At 37.2% G+C, this 15,018-nt stretch overlaps 1 protein-coding gene across 2 annotated transcripts in view; it reads left to right on the top strand.

Moving 5' to 3' along the window:
- Positions 1 to 15,018, top strand: part of PSPC1 (paraspeckle component 1) — a 109,599-nt gene that overhangs the window by 22,711 nt on the left and 71,870 nt on the right. For both annotated transcript variants that reach the window (XR_006702943.1, XM_045443810.1), the window contains exons 4-5: positions 3,619 to 3,815; positions 13,126 to 13,210. Coding sequence is in view for 1 of the 2 variants with exons in the window: in XM_045443810.1 (XP_045299766.1) it covers positions 3,619 to 3,815; positions 13,126 to 13,210 (282 nt within the window). In the remaining variant the exon portion in view is untranslated. The remainder of the gene's footprint in view (positions 1 to 3,618; positions 3,816 to 13,125; positions 13,211 to 15,018) is intronic.

The following is a 15,018-nucleotide window of genomic DNA, read 5'->3' as shown; positions in this document are numbered from 1 at the left end:
CTCGATATGTTAGAAATACTTTTACATAAGTTGCCTTTATGAATATATTTTATTACTTTTAACCAATCACTTGTTCGTTATGGTAGATAAAACACGAGCATGCATGAATTCAGCAAATAATGGAGTGCTTTTGTGCTAGGCACTATTCGAGGTGCTAGGTGCGGTCAGTGCAACTCTGAACTGTGTCTGCCCTCCTGGTGCTGACATTTCTTGTGGTGGAGTCACACAAGAAATAAGGAATCAAAAATTACAAAACCCGTATTAAAGGTTTACATACGATGTATAGGTATATGTATGGTCTAAAAGCTTAGATCAAAGGGTATGCATATTTAAAATTGATTAATACTGGCAAATGGTTTTCCAGAAATAACATACCAATTTATACTCTTTGGTATGTATAAAGGTGTTTTTCTTTATCATGACAAAAAATGGATGTTATGATTTTAGGATTTGACAGCTGATGTTCAAAATGGTATTTTATTCATGTTACTTTAATTAGTGTTCTTTGATTATAGGGCAGTTGAATGTTTTTCTTTATGGTTGATTTAAATGAGAAATATGAGTGCTTATTACATGCCTGGTACGGGAGATGTTTCAGTGAACAAAATAGGCCAGAAATTCAGGCTGTGTTGGGGTGGTAAGGAAGGTAAACAGTAAAGTTAGTAGAACAAATACGGCAGAAAGACAGGGGAAAGTGGATGCTGTGAGCAGAGTGGTGTGGCTCTTTGTATAGGTGGTTGGGGAGCCTACCTGAGAGGGTGACGTTTGATTAACAGCTTGAAGGGGTGGGGAGGAAGCTAGCTATGTAGGTATCAGACGTGGATGCAATAGAGAATAGTGATCTCAGCACAGGAAATAGTAACTATAAAGTCCAAGAAGGAAGACTCTGGAGAGATTCTAGGAACAGTAGAGAGGCCCGTTTAGTTGGAGCATAGTGAGTAAGGATGGAGAGATGAGGTAGAGATAAAACCTTGGGAGGAGTGCAGATTATTGTGTCTTGCTGGGTACTGAGCTGATGATTGGGCTTTTTGTATTGTATGAGAAAGGAATGAGCAGAGTAGTGGCTTAAACCTAAATTTAACAGAAGCTTTTTGGCTACTGATTGATTTAAGAATAGATTGCCAAGGGTGGGAATTGGGCAGATAAATGAGTTAGGAGCTCACAGTGGTGATGGTGAAAAGTGGTCAGATTCTGGATAGATATAGTTTGAAAATAGACTTTGGAATTTGCTGATGGATGTAGGAGAAAAAGAGTTAAAAAGCATGATTATATGGTTTTTGGCCGAAGTAACTGGAAATAAGGAAATTGCTAATGATTGATCTGTAGAATCCTGTAGGAGGAGCAGTTTGGGGGGAGGAAGTTCAGGAACTTTGTTTTGGACATGTTAAGTTTGAAATGGTTTTGAACACCCAAGTGGAGATGTCAAGTTAGTAGTTGGATTTGCATCTGGAATTTAGATGAGCTCTCTGGGCTGCAGTTACCACGTGTGATAGAAAACTGTGTCAAAGGATTGAGCCCTGGAATACTCCAATATATAGAGGTTTGGAATATCAGAAGGAATTAGCAAAGACAGGAGTGGGAACAGTCATTGGTGTAGGGGGATCAGCCAGCAGTGTGTCCTTGAAGCAAGGGAAGAACGTATTTTAGGAGAGAAGGATCAGTTATAATTCAGAACCCATTTGATTTCTCATATGTTTTTTTTCCAAAGACTGATTTCCTAGATGCTTGACTTTTTTTTCTGGTTATAGTTTACCATTACAAATTTGAACTAGAGCATACTTTCTGGATTCAGGGTTTAGAGAACTGGAATTGTAAGGGTGTTACAAAAAGTGGAGTTTATATGCATATAGGAAAATTTGCTTATATAATGGTTTAATTAACCCAGAAAACCTTACAAGGTCTCATTATATTTCCAGTTTTACTACTAAAGAGTTGTACTTAGAAGGGAATGTTCACAGCATAAGAGCCATGATTCAAATTTAGTTTAACTCCCCAAATCCATATTGTTTCAATAGTGTTTCCCTGGAGAAAATTAAGATTTTTTAATATTTACAATTATAGTCCAAATGTGACCTAGGAACTACTGAATAATAAATAATTCTTTCAGAAAAATTAGTGCATGGTTGATTCCCCCAATTTTCCCCTTTCCCAGTCCATGTTTAAAAAAGAAAAAGTATTTTTTAGGTATAGAATACCTAGATCATAGTTAACTTTGTTTTTTTTTATGTGCCTCTAAAAATATTTGAAGCTGTTTCTTGTGACTACATCTTTACCTCTGACGACCTCCCCCTTTATCTCCCAAATTTGTTTTACCTACCCATCTTTCCCTCCCCACCCTAAAATGAAAGTTAAAATTTAGGATTGCAGGAAATGTATATTTTTTGTTGTTGAGACATCTATACTTTTATTGGTGAGGTACGGATTATGTTCTTACCAGTGTTTTAAATTTTATTTATTTATTTTCAAAAGTTTATCTATTTTGAGAGAGTGCACATGAACAGGGGAGAATGGAGAGAGAGAGAATCCCAAGCAGGCTGTGCACTAACAGTGCAGAACCATGAGATTGTGACCTGAGCCAAAATCAAGAGTTGGACACTCCATTGACTATGCAACCCAGGCACCTTACCAATGTTTTTTAATAGAAGCTATTATAGGCAAGAATAATTGAAAAAATTCTTTGAATTTCAGGTACATTCATAGGTCATTCTTTTTTTTTAAAATTATTTTGGTCATTTGCTCATCTTTTATGCATTCAGTCAAGAAATAAGTACTAAATATATACAGTGTGCCAGATAACGTGCTAGGTATTTGAGGTATAGCATTTAACAGACATTATTTCACATCCTCATTGAGTTCATAGTCTAACAAGGAAAAACGAGTATTAAATAACTACAATTGTAATAAGTTTAGGCCTTTATTTTTTGGTGTAGCCAATTAATCTAGCACATAACACTCAATAAACTGTTCGCTTTTATTACTATGCCTAAAAGTTACTTAAAAAAAATTTTTTTTTAACATTTACTTATTTTTGAAAGACAGGCAGAGCATGAGCGGGGAAAGGGGGGAAAAGAGAGAGGTACAGAATCTGAAGCAGGCTCCAGGCTCTGAGCTGTCAGCACAGAGCCTGATGTGGGGCTCGAACTCATAAACTGTGAGACCATGATCTGAGCTGAAGTCAGACGCTCAACTGACTGAGCCACCCAGGCGCCCCTAAAAGTTACTTTTAGAGAACAACTTTGATTCTAGACAATTTATTTAGGGCATATTTGATTCCTGTGTTGCATGTTGCCTTATATAAAATTGTTGAGGGAAAACCAGAAAGCCTTATTGAAGGTGATAATTAGGGGAGTGCAGCTTGTAGGTAGTAGCAGATTGCTTAGTTTTGAATCTTGGTTCTATGCTTACTAGTTGGGCATCCTTGGGCAGTTTCTTAAACTCAGGCTTGTTAAAACATGAATTACCATATTGTCATGAGGTAATTCATGTAGAGTACTTGCCCAGTACAGTGCCGTGAACATTGTAACTGCTTGCTAAATGGTAGTTCTTGTTGTTCTTATTTGTTGTTTTTTTTGCCTTTTAAACATAGATTTCTGTATGTTTTCAAATGTAAACTCTTAGGGAAAGAGAACAGCCACCACGTTTTGCTCAACCTGGGACATTTGAATTTGAGTATGCATCTCGATGGAAGGCTCTTGACGAAATGGAAAAGCAGCAGCGTGAACAGGTTGATAGAAACATCAGAGAAGCCAAAGAGAAACTGGAAGCAGAAATGGAAGCAGCTAGGCATGAACACCAATTAATGCTAATGAGGCAAGGTAAAAATGGGTTTTCATATAGATATAGTATGATTTTTTTTTTCTTAAGGCACATACTATTTAAGTTGCTGTTTATGAGTTAGAAGGTAGTTGGAACTCACTGTATTGGAAACAAAAATCTCCCTTTTCCAAGAGAACTTCCTTAAAAAAAAAAAAACAAAACGCGCGCCTGGGTGGATCGGTTGGTTAAGCGTCTCACTTCGGCTCAGGTCATGATCTCACGGTCCATGAGTTTGAGCCCCGTGTCGGGCTCTGTGCTGACAGCTCGGAGCCTGGAGCCTGTTTCAGATTCTGTGTCTCCCTGTCTCTCTGCCCCTCCCCTGTTCATGCTCTGCCTCTCTCTGTCTCAAAAATAAACAAACGTTAAAAAAAAAAAATTAAAACCACAGAACTTACTAAAATAAGTTTTGCCTACATAAGTAGTATTCTTGGATGTTATTAAAGTGGTTAAATTTTGCCAGTAGAAGGTAGATGACTCTGCTGGCAAAAAGAGAAGCACAGTGGGTAATTCTTGGTATGTGGATTTGGCAGAAGTCACATATCAAATGTTGTACACCTGACACTAATATAGCACTGTATGTTAACTAAGTGGAGTACCAATAAAAATTAAAAAAAAAAAAAGTTTATTGGGGCGCCTGGGTGGCTTAGTCGGTTAAGTGACCGACTGCGGCTCAGGTCATGATCTCATGATTCATGGGTTCGAGCCCTGCTTTGGGCTCTGTGCTGAATGCTTGCTCAGAGCCTGGATTCTGCTTCAGATTCTGTGTCTCTTTCTCTCTCTGCCCCTCCCCCACTTGTGCTCTGTCTCACTCTGTCTCTCAAAAATAAATGTAAAAAAAAAAAAAAGTGTATTTATTTTGAGAGAGAAAGGGAGAGCATTCACACATGTGCATGAGCAGTGGAGGGGCAGAAAGAGAGAATCCCACGCAAGCTCCATGCTGTTAGTGCAGAGCCTGCTGTAGGGCTCAATCCCATGAACTGTGAGATTGTGACCTGAGCCAAAATCCAGAGTCGTTGGATGCTTAACCAACTGAGCCAATGATGCTCCCCTATGAACAAAAACTTGTACTTTTATTTTTAAATTTATTTTGAGAGTGAGAAATCATGAGCGCGGTAGAGGCAGAGACACAGGAAAGAGAATCCCAAGCAGGCTCTGTTCTGTTAGCGCAGAGCCCAACTTGGAGCTCGATCTCACAAACCGTGAGATCATGACCTGAGCCGAGATAAAGAGCTGGGGTGAGCCATCCAGGTGCCCCTAGAGCTGACTGAATTTTTTTTTTTTTTTTTAAATTTTTTTTTTTCAACGTTTATTTATTTTTGGGACAGAGAGAGACAGAGCATGAACGGGGGAGGGGCAGAGAGAGAGGGAGACACAGAATCGGAAACAGGCTCCAGGCTCTGAGCCATCAGCCCAGAGCCCGACGCGGGGCTCGAACTCACGGACCGCGAGATCGTGACCTGGCTGAAGTCGGACGCTTAACCGACTGCGCCACCCAGGCGCCCCGAGCTGACTGAATTTTTAAGAACAATCATAATGGGTGATAATTTATTCTCATAGTTACTGGTCAAATAACCATAAGACAAGCTGCTTGAATATATGTAGAAGCCCACTTCTTTCCTCTCCGCTTGCTAGGTTTCTTTTTATGCCTATCTTTACTGTTTATCTTTCCCCTTCTTTAATTCTCCAAATAATTTCTTCTGGTAATTCTGTCACTCATTTTTTCAACTATCTGTAATAATTTTGTATTTTTTTTTTAATGTTTATTTTTGAGAGAGAGAGCGTGTGCGTGCACACGCGAGTGTGGGGGAGAGGCAGAGAGAGAGGGAGACAGAGGATCCCTAGGATCCCAGAAGTAGGCTCTGTGCTGACAGCAGAGAGCTTGAACTCACAAACGGTGAGATCAGGATCTGAGCTGAAATTGGACACTGAGACACCAGTGTGCCCCATAGTTTTGTATTTGTTAAAAATAAACCTCTGATTGCTTTCTATTGTGTTAATTTTTTTGTTTTTGTTTTTTAAAGTAAGCATTTAGTAAACATTTATCTACCTTCTTCGACTACCTCCAGAGATCAAGGCACTATAGATATCTACCTAGATTTCTGCCTTCTTATTGGACTGTTATTTAATCTTTGTCTCCTCTAAAGTATTTTTTTTTTTTTTTTTTAACGTTTATTTATTTTTGGGACAGAGAGAGACAGAGCATGAACGGGGGAGGGGCAGAGAGAGAGGGAGACACAGAATCGGAAACAGGCTCCAGGCTCTGAGCCATCAGTCCAGAGCCCGACGCGGGGCTCGAACTCACGGACCGTGAGATCGTGACCTGGCTGAAGCCGGACGCTTAACCGACTGCGCCACCCAGGCGCCCCTCCTCTAAAGTATTTTTATACTAGAGCTGGTATTTCTTTAAAAGGTGAAAATGTCATCATCATTCATCTTTTTATATCCTTTTGGTAGAGTTTCGATTACTAAAAGTCCAGTGTTTGTTTTTTCTGTTCAGTAAAAGTTTATTGAACATGTATGAAGTCACTAACTGTGCTGATGCTAATTAAATACATTAAAAAACAATCCAGCTCAACAACTATAGAAACTAGTCAGACGTTTCTGGTTTCATTTGGATTCTAAACTTAGCAGTTCTGTAAGTTTACTCTTCAGAAAATTGAACCCATTTATTATCATGTACTATGTTTAAAGATTAAGTCTCTTATGTAGCAGAAAATTTGAAATTGTTTTATGTGATGAGGTTTCAGAATCATTTGCTGCTTAGAGCTGGAAGAGAGGCCTTCAGTTTTATCTATAGTCTGGTGGTTTTATGGTTTTAAAATTTGGTTACACATGAGAATCAACTGGGGGTTTTAAAAAATTTAGTTTCTTGGGCTCCATGATTGCTCTAGTACTTCTTTCTCTCTAATATGAATTGTTTTCTGCTCAGAGCCTGCTGGGCACTTTGCCACTGTCTACAGTCATGCCATAATCTTCGCACATAACTGATTAAATATGGAAGCATTTATACTACTATAAGCTATTTGTTGCTGCTGCTGATAAATGGTATTATAACAGCCATTTCTTCAGCACATAATGTCAGTTGAAGAAGACACTGAGGTATTTGAGGATATAGTGTTGACAAAGAGCAATATTTCTTTAGGCCTCATAAAGCTCTTCTGAGCTTTTAGAAGATTTGCCTCATCTCTAAGGACATTGTATGTATGTATGTATGTATTTATTTATTTATTTGTTTATTTTTTAGAGAGAGAGGGAGACAGAACTTGAGCAGAGGAGGGGCAGAGAGAGGGGGAGGAGACACAGAATCTGAAAGCAGGCTTCAGGCTCAGCTGTCAGCACAGAGCCCAACTCTGGGCTCAAACTCGACTGTGAAATTATGACCTGAGCTGCAGTTGGACGCTTAACCAACTGAGCCACCCTGGCACCTCCAGTTTGAGTTCTGAAGCACAGTAATTTTGCAGTTATTTCCCCTGAGCTTTTGCTTTTTCGTTGTTTTTTGTATGTTTCTTTATAACCCCTGTTAACAATATTTTTGGTTTATAATATTAGAAAAGCACATTGATTAGTTTATATTACTCCTGGTTTTACTTTTGCTGAAGTACGTCTTACATTTATTTCAGCAGATATCTGCCGGTAATTTGTTTCAGTGTTAGTTTGTTTCATTGTTAGTCAAAACTGTTTTTAATTCATAGTTTTCTTTTATTCTATAATTTTATATTTCATACAGCGTTTCCAAGGGTGTATTGGGGTGTTGGAGAGATTTTAGGTAATCTGTGTTCTGTGACTGTGCAGAAACCGAAACAGGGCTCTCTGGTTGACCTTTCATGGAAATAGAAAACCCAGTTAGTACAGAAAATGTGTCTCCTCCCCTGTCTCCGCTTCTGCTTTCTTGTAGGAATCACAGGTTTCTTCTATATTTTAAGTTTCTTTTGTATATCCCTTAATGAAAAGAAAACTTGAATATGTCAGTAGATATGTATGTGTATTTATTTATAACCAAAGAGTCTTCTATTTATCTTTCTCTGTACCTTGTTATTTTACTTTCTACAGTAGTACATACTTCCAGATCTTGGTTTTTTGTTTTTAATTTATTAGAAAAATTATTTTTCAGTTTATTTATTTTGAGAGAAAGCATGCTTGTGTATGAGTGGGGGAGGGGCAGAGAGAGAGGGAGAGAGAATCCCACGCAGGCTCAGAGCTGTCAGTGCAGAGCCCGATGTGGGGCTTGATCTCCTGAACCATGAGCTCATGACCTGAGTCAAAATACGGAGTCGGATCCTTAACCATCTGAGCCACCCAGGCATCCCCGTCTCAGTTTTTAAATGGCTGCATCATATTCTGTTAAGTGGGTATAATTAGTTTAGCTCATCCTCTGTTGATTTATCTGTAGTTCTCTTTCCAGGTTGTTGGTAAAAGCAGTGCCTCAGTGAATGTTTATGTATATATACCTTAGCAAAGTTTTGTGACTTTTTTTTTAATGTTCATTTGTTTTTGAGAGAGAGAGAGAGAGGTTGTGTGCAAGTGGGGGAGGGGCAGAGAGAGAGGGAGACACAGAATCCAAAGCAGGCTCCAGGCTCTGAGCTGTCAGCACAGAGCCCAACACGGGGCTCAAACTCAAGAGACATGAGATCATGACCTGAGCCAAAGTTGGATGCTTAACCAACTGAGCCACGGAAGTGCCCCAGTTTTGTGAATCTTAATTCTTCTTGGATACACTGATACGTTTTAATAGTTGTACTTTGGCACTTTACTGGTGTTTTTTAATGTTTTCTAGATCCAAATCCCATTATGCTTACTACAGGTTTTTTTTTTTCTTCTCCATTTGTTAATGATCATCAGCATAGGAGCAGTTTCTGAATTTTCTTCATGGTTATTTTTGTGTTATCTTTGTTCCTAGAGTTATAAACTTTGAACAGATGAAATTGAACTCTGCGTGCATTTTGTTATTACTCTCTCCTCTTCCACCACTGGGTTTTTATGATTGTATTTTCATTCTTTATATGTGCTATCAAACTGGTAAATCAAGTAGTAGAAGTATATTGCCTTTATAAATATCTTTTGATTCCTGATAACTGAAGGAAAGAAAACCAAGGGAATAGGCATATTTTATTCCTCTTTCATTCTCTTTTCCTCTCAACTTTTATTTATTTTGCATCTGATTTGTTTGGATTTATTTAACTTAATTTTTTCTTTTTCAGTATAAAGGCTGATTTTGTTTACTTTTCTGGTGTTTTAGAACATTCAAGTTTTACTCTCTTAGTAGTTTTCAGTTACACAGTAATTATTTAAAACATAGCCACTATGTTACACATTAAATCCTCAGGCTTTACTATTCTTAAGGGCAGAACGTTTTTATCCTTTTACCAGACTCTCCCTGGTTACTCTACTTTCCAGCCCCTTGAAAGCCACTTTTCTAATGTTTGTTTCTAAGAGTTTGATTTTTTTTTTTTTTTTTTTTTTAGATTCCACATGTAAGTTCTACCATGCAGTATTTGTCTTTATTTGACATACTTTACCAAGCTTAATGCCCTCAAGGTCCATCTGTGTTCTTGGAAATGTAGGGTTTCATTTTCTTGTGGCTGAAATAATATTCCATTGTGTGTGTGTATGTATATTGTGTGTATGAGGGTGTGTAGATAGATGTATATTGTGTGTGTACACCACATCTTTATCCATTCTTTCATTGATAGATAACTTAGGTTGTTTCCGTATATTTGCTTTTGTACATAATGCTGCAGTGCACATCAAAGTGCACATATCTCTTCAATACTGTGTTTTCATTTCAAGTTAATGTTCTTTAATTTGATAATGTTCATGTGTTTTAATCTTAACCCTATTAAATAGAGTACTCATGACTTGTCTTTTCATCATTTGATGTTTATCCTCATGATTTAAGAAGGGTTCATAGAAACAACATTCCTTGAGTTCTTGCATGTTCTAAAATACTATCTGTCATCCTTAACATTTTAAACTGGTGCTTCAAATTCATGGATCTTTTTCTGTCTTCCTTTCTTAAGTACTTGATAGTATGTTTCATTGTCTTCTAGCACTGAATGTTTCTGTGGGGAAGTCTGAGGTAAGCCTGAGTTTTTTCCCATCTTGTCGTAAGTGACTCCATCTTGATTCTTTCTTCTTAAGTAAAGTTCAGTAGCTTATTTAGGATATGTTCCCCCCCACCCCCCATTTTTTTTTTTTTTTTTTTTTTTTTGGCGAGAAAATTTGAACATAGAGTTGAAGGAATTTTAAGGTGTTCGCTACTTAGATTCTGTTACTAACATTTTACTATACCTTATTACTGCTTTCTGTCTGGTCTTTCTTGTATTCAAGATGCATCTTGTTGTGCAATACAATGTTTCAGCTTTTCCTTGGGGCTAAATATGCCCTTACAATCTGTAGATTCAATGCTTATATTTCTAGAAAATAGACTTGTTAGATCAGAGAGTATACATTCAGTTTTCATGAAGGATATTAAGTTGAGAAACACTTCTACAGTCTAGTAAATCAAATTTTAAATTTGTCTGTATTCTCCTTTAGTTCCTTATATTCCCATGTATTTGATATATTAAAATTATAGATGTAATTTTATGTTATTTATCATTAAATTAGGCAAGGATTTTCAAATGTTATTTGGTCTAGAAATCAGTAGTGCTCCAGGGGCGCCTGGGTGGCTCAGTCGGTTAAGCCTCCTTCTTCAGTTTAGGTCATGATCTCATGGCTCATGAGTTTGGGCCCTACATCTGGCTCTTTGCTGTCAGTGCAGAGTCCACTTCAGATCCTCTGTCTCCCTCTCCTTCTACCCCGCGCGTGTGCTCTCTCTCTTTCTCGCTCGCTCTCTCTCTCAAAAATGAATAGAAACATTAAAAAAGCGTAGTGTTACATGTGATGTCTTTATGTGTATGGATGCCTTTGGATTCCTATTTTTTTTAATGTTGATTTATTTTAATAGAGAAGCATGAACAGGGGAGTGACAGAGAGGAAGAGAGAGAGAGAATCTCAAGCAGCTCCAAGCTGTCAGCATGGAGCCTGATGTAGGGCTCAATCTCATGATTGTGATATCATGACCTGAGCCAGAATAAAGAGTTGGACACTTACTAGAGTTGGGCATCCATGTGCCCCAGGATATTTTTTTAAGAAAATACCTGTTACTGTGATTTACTGGATCAAAGGAAAAAACACTAGCTCTCTCTCTATTTTTTTGTAATTTTTTTCCCCAGAAGGATATTACCCTGGCAGTGTTTAATATATAAGCTTTGGTGAAATTTCAGGAACTTTAGTGTTGGGTTCTTTGAGCTAATTATTTTACCAATGTTGCAGATGAGGAAATACTGTCTGAGAGGGTAAAGCAGTTTTCTCAACAGGCATAGCTTAAAAGGAGAAAATCTAGTTGGAAAACAAATGTCTTAGTCCTTTTCGTGGAAGAAAATGCATATTTTTACATTTATTATATGTGGTAATTTGTCCATGATTTAAGAGAAGCTAGCCTACAAACTCATGTTAAAATTATTATAGGATATACTGAATAGACTTTTTTGGATAATCAGTGATAATAGGACACTGTGCACATTTTGGCTTATTGAGGTAGATATATATTTTTGGTGTCTACTAGCTTTCTCCAGCTAAAGTAATTGTATGATAGTCGTATGGTTCTCAGTGGTTGTACAGTGGAGTCAACTAGGGAGCTTCAAAAAATAAAAAATACTGATATCTACTTCCCAAGAGATTTTGTGGTTAAAAGGTACTTAAGTAGTTCTGATGAGCAGTTAAGGATGACAACTAATGGTCTGAATGTTCAAAATCATTGTAGTAGTGTTTGGTGACTTTTTAAGATAGCTAAGTGTTCTGTCAACTGGCATGTTGACAGAATCACCCGGTCCCTACTATCTGTGTCGCTACAGTACATTTATAATCAGTCTGAATGTTTTTTTTTTTTTTTTAAGTTTTCTTTAATCAGTGTACCCCACGTGGGGTTCGAACTTATGACCCTGAGATCAAGAGTTGCATGATCTTCTGACTGAGCCAGCCAGGCCCGTCTGTCCAAATCTTTTTTCATTGACATAATTAATACATAATTCGATCTGTTTTTAGTTTGTAAAAATGGGAAAGATAATTATCTTAAGGTTAATGATGCCTACTTTGTCATGGTTATGATATTAGGGTAACTGACTCATAGAATGTTAACTGTGACCGTTAGTATTTTGGTATGTTCTCTTCTTTTTAAGTTTACATATTTATTTTGAGAGAGACACATGCAGGAGGGGCAGGGAGAGAGGGAGAGAGAATCCCGTGCAAGCTCTGCACAGTCAGCACAAAGCCTGATGTGGGGCTGGCACTCATAAACCGTGAGATCATGACCTGAGCTGAAACCGAGTCGGACACATAACTGATGTAGCCACCCAGGCACCCCTGTTATGTTCTTAATAATAGTGATTTGTTAAGGAACATTTAATCAAGATAATTTATGTTCACATTAGAAATTTCAGATAACATGATAAGGGAAAAGGGAAATAAAAGCAACCAGTAATTGTGCTATGCAGAGTATTTTAATATTTTTTGATCCATGTGTGTATGCACACATAATTATTTGGTAAGATATTACAAAGATTCTTTAGCACTTGGGCAAAACAAATGTACTTTTTCTCATCTTGTACTGCTCTGGAACCCCTGTTCTTGATATAGCAAAGATTCATGACAGCAGGAATGCTCATCTTGTTTAAAATTAAAATGATCTTGTTAATATCAGAATTCAGCCTTTATTCCCCTTATAAGAAAGAATTCTCTCATTGCTTGTTTTTATAAGAAATTGACTTTGCATAGGAGGAATCTTACACTAATTGTATTTTGGGAGGGATATTCTTTTGGTTTTAAACAGCATCTTATCTCTTTATTCTGTTTGTGTGTTCTGGTCTTATGTGCCCTCTGTTCATGTCTCCCAAAGCATCTTTTTGTGCTTTATATTCACTGCTGAAAAAAAATTTTAATGTGTTTACGAGTGTACATGAAAATATGTCTGCCATTTATTCCATTTTTAGTATGTTCTAGGCCTTATGTTAAAACAATTACTACCCATTTTAATTTATTAACATAAGGATGAATTTTATTATTTTCATACCTATGAAGAAACAAACAGGTCCAGAAAAGATAGTAATTTGATTATACAGCTTTCATTATAAGATGGTATAATAGACAAAAGAGAAGCTAGGTGCATGAATATGAATAAGTTACTAAATATATTGTCAGTAATAATATGTTTATTGATTTAAAAATACAGAAAGAGAAGGTAGAAATATTAATGTGTGGTTTATTTTATAGATCTAATGAGGCGTCAAGAAGAACTCAGACGATTGGAAGAACTCAGAAACCAAGAGTTGCAAAAACGGAAGCAAATACAACTGAGGTAAAAGAACATCACCATAATATATATGTGAACATACCCAGTTTTTGTTGTGTGTGTTATTGATAAAATTCCCTACTGCCTATTATAAACAAATTGTACAAGTTGGAAAATACAGAAAAGTAACAAAATTTTCCATTTTGACTATAAACTAGCATAGTTCTTTGTTATTCTTACGTTTCCTTTATTTTTTTAGCTGGTTATGGACACTTTGATTGCATTCACTGTGAACGTACATAAGGGACTTAAGTGCTTCATATAATTTGTAAGAATGTATTATGATTTCCTGGATCGTTTTTTTCTAGAGATGGCTATATATTAACTGCTCTTAGTTTTAGTTTTTCTTGTTTTGGGCTTCTGATAATTTGCTTAAAGATTTATAGAAGTGGGATACATGATTAAAAAGGGGTATGGGCATTTAAAATCTCAGTATACGATAGACAACTGTGATGGTCAACTTAAAATATTTTAGGTTAAATAAGGATGTTCGGGAGACTGGTTGATCTAAGATGTATAAATAAAAATTAACAGCTTTTCTTATACCGGAAATATTTAATTGTGAAATATAATGAGATAAATGTTACTTTTAAGAGTTGTTGAAAATCATAGTAATTAGGAAATGTTATAAACAAAGCTATGATATATTTAAAAAATTTTTTCTTTTTTAATGTTTATTTTTTGAGAGAGAGAGTGCGAGCAGGGGAGGGGCAGAGAGAGAGGGAGACACAGAATTTGAAGCAGGCTCCAGGCTCTGAGTTGTCAGTACAGAGCCTGACATGGGGCTAGAACTCACGAACTGTGAGATCATGACCTGAGCTGAAGTCAGACGCTTAACCTACTGAGCCACCCAGGTGCCCCTCAAAGCTATGATACATTAAGCACACTTAAAGTTTGTTTTTTTAAGTGTTATAAAGGTAGTAAGTGCTTGTGGTAGAAAGTAAGGTGATCATGGGAAATAAAAGACAAGGTGAAAAACCTTGAATAAATGTCAAGTATGGTCTGGAGATAGATAGTATTCAGTATATTTTAATGTTTTTTTTCTAACTTTGTGCTTGATTAAAACAATGTGTGTATGTTTCTGTCTTGGAACTACTCTGATTTCACTCTAACCTACTTATTCTGAAATTATGGTATTTCGACAGGCAGCATTCACTTTTTTTTTTTAATGGTTATTTATTTTGAGAGAGAAGGAGTGAGGGAGTGGCAGAGGGAGGGAGGGGAAGGGAGAGAGAGAAAGAGAGAGAGACAGAGACAGAGAGACAGAGAGAGAATGCTAAGCAGGCTCTGCTCCGTCAGCACAGAGCCCAACGTGGGGCTTGATCCCACAAACCGAGAGATCTTGACCTGAGCTGAAACCAAAAGTCAGACGCTCCACCTCTTGAGCCGCCCAGGTGCCCAGCATTCTATTTTCAAGCCTCCACATCCCCCAACTGGTGAATCAGAAATGGTAGGGGTGGAGACCAGCCAACTGTGCTTAAAAATCTTCCAGGTGATTCTAATGCATCATAAAGCTTGAGAACCACTATTGTATAAAACGCCCTGCATGTTTTCCTTACACAAGGGACCTTTTGCCAACTTCTTCCTTGTTGCTTCTTTTTATGTAAATATGTTAAAGTCTCTTCTACTTTTACAAGAAAAGGAAACCTCCCCTCCCATACATAAAACTATGACTCATCTTTCCCTGATATTTATACTTGACAGCTAGACTTTTAGAATTAGTACTCTACCCTTCATCTGCTAAAAAAAATAAATAACCAGTGTCGGAGAACCCATAAAAGGGCATAAAAAGAAAAACAAATGGGGGCCTGGCT

The sequence above is a fragment of the Leopardus geoffroyi genome, chromosome A1, assembly GCF_018350155.1.
Source record: "Leopardus geoffroyi isolate Oge1 chromosome A1, O.geoffroyi_Oge1_pat1.0, whole genome shotgun sequence".
Taxonomy (NCBI): Eukaryota; Metazoa; Chordata; class Mammalia; order Carnivora; family Felidae; genus Leopardus; species Leopardus geoffroyi.
Note: the sequence above shows the minus strand (reverse complement) of the source record. Positions and strands in the feature narration are given on the sequence as shown.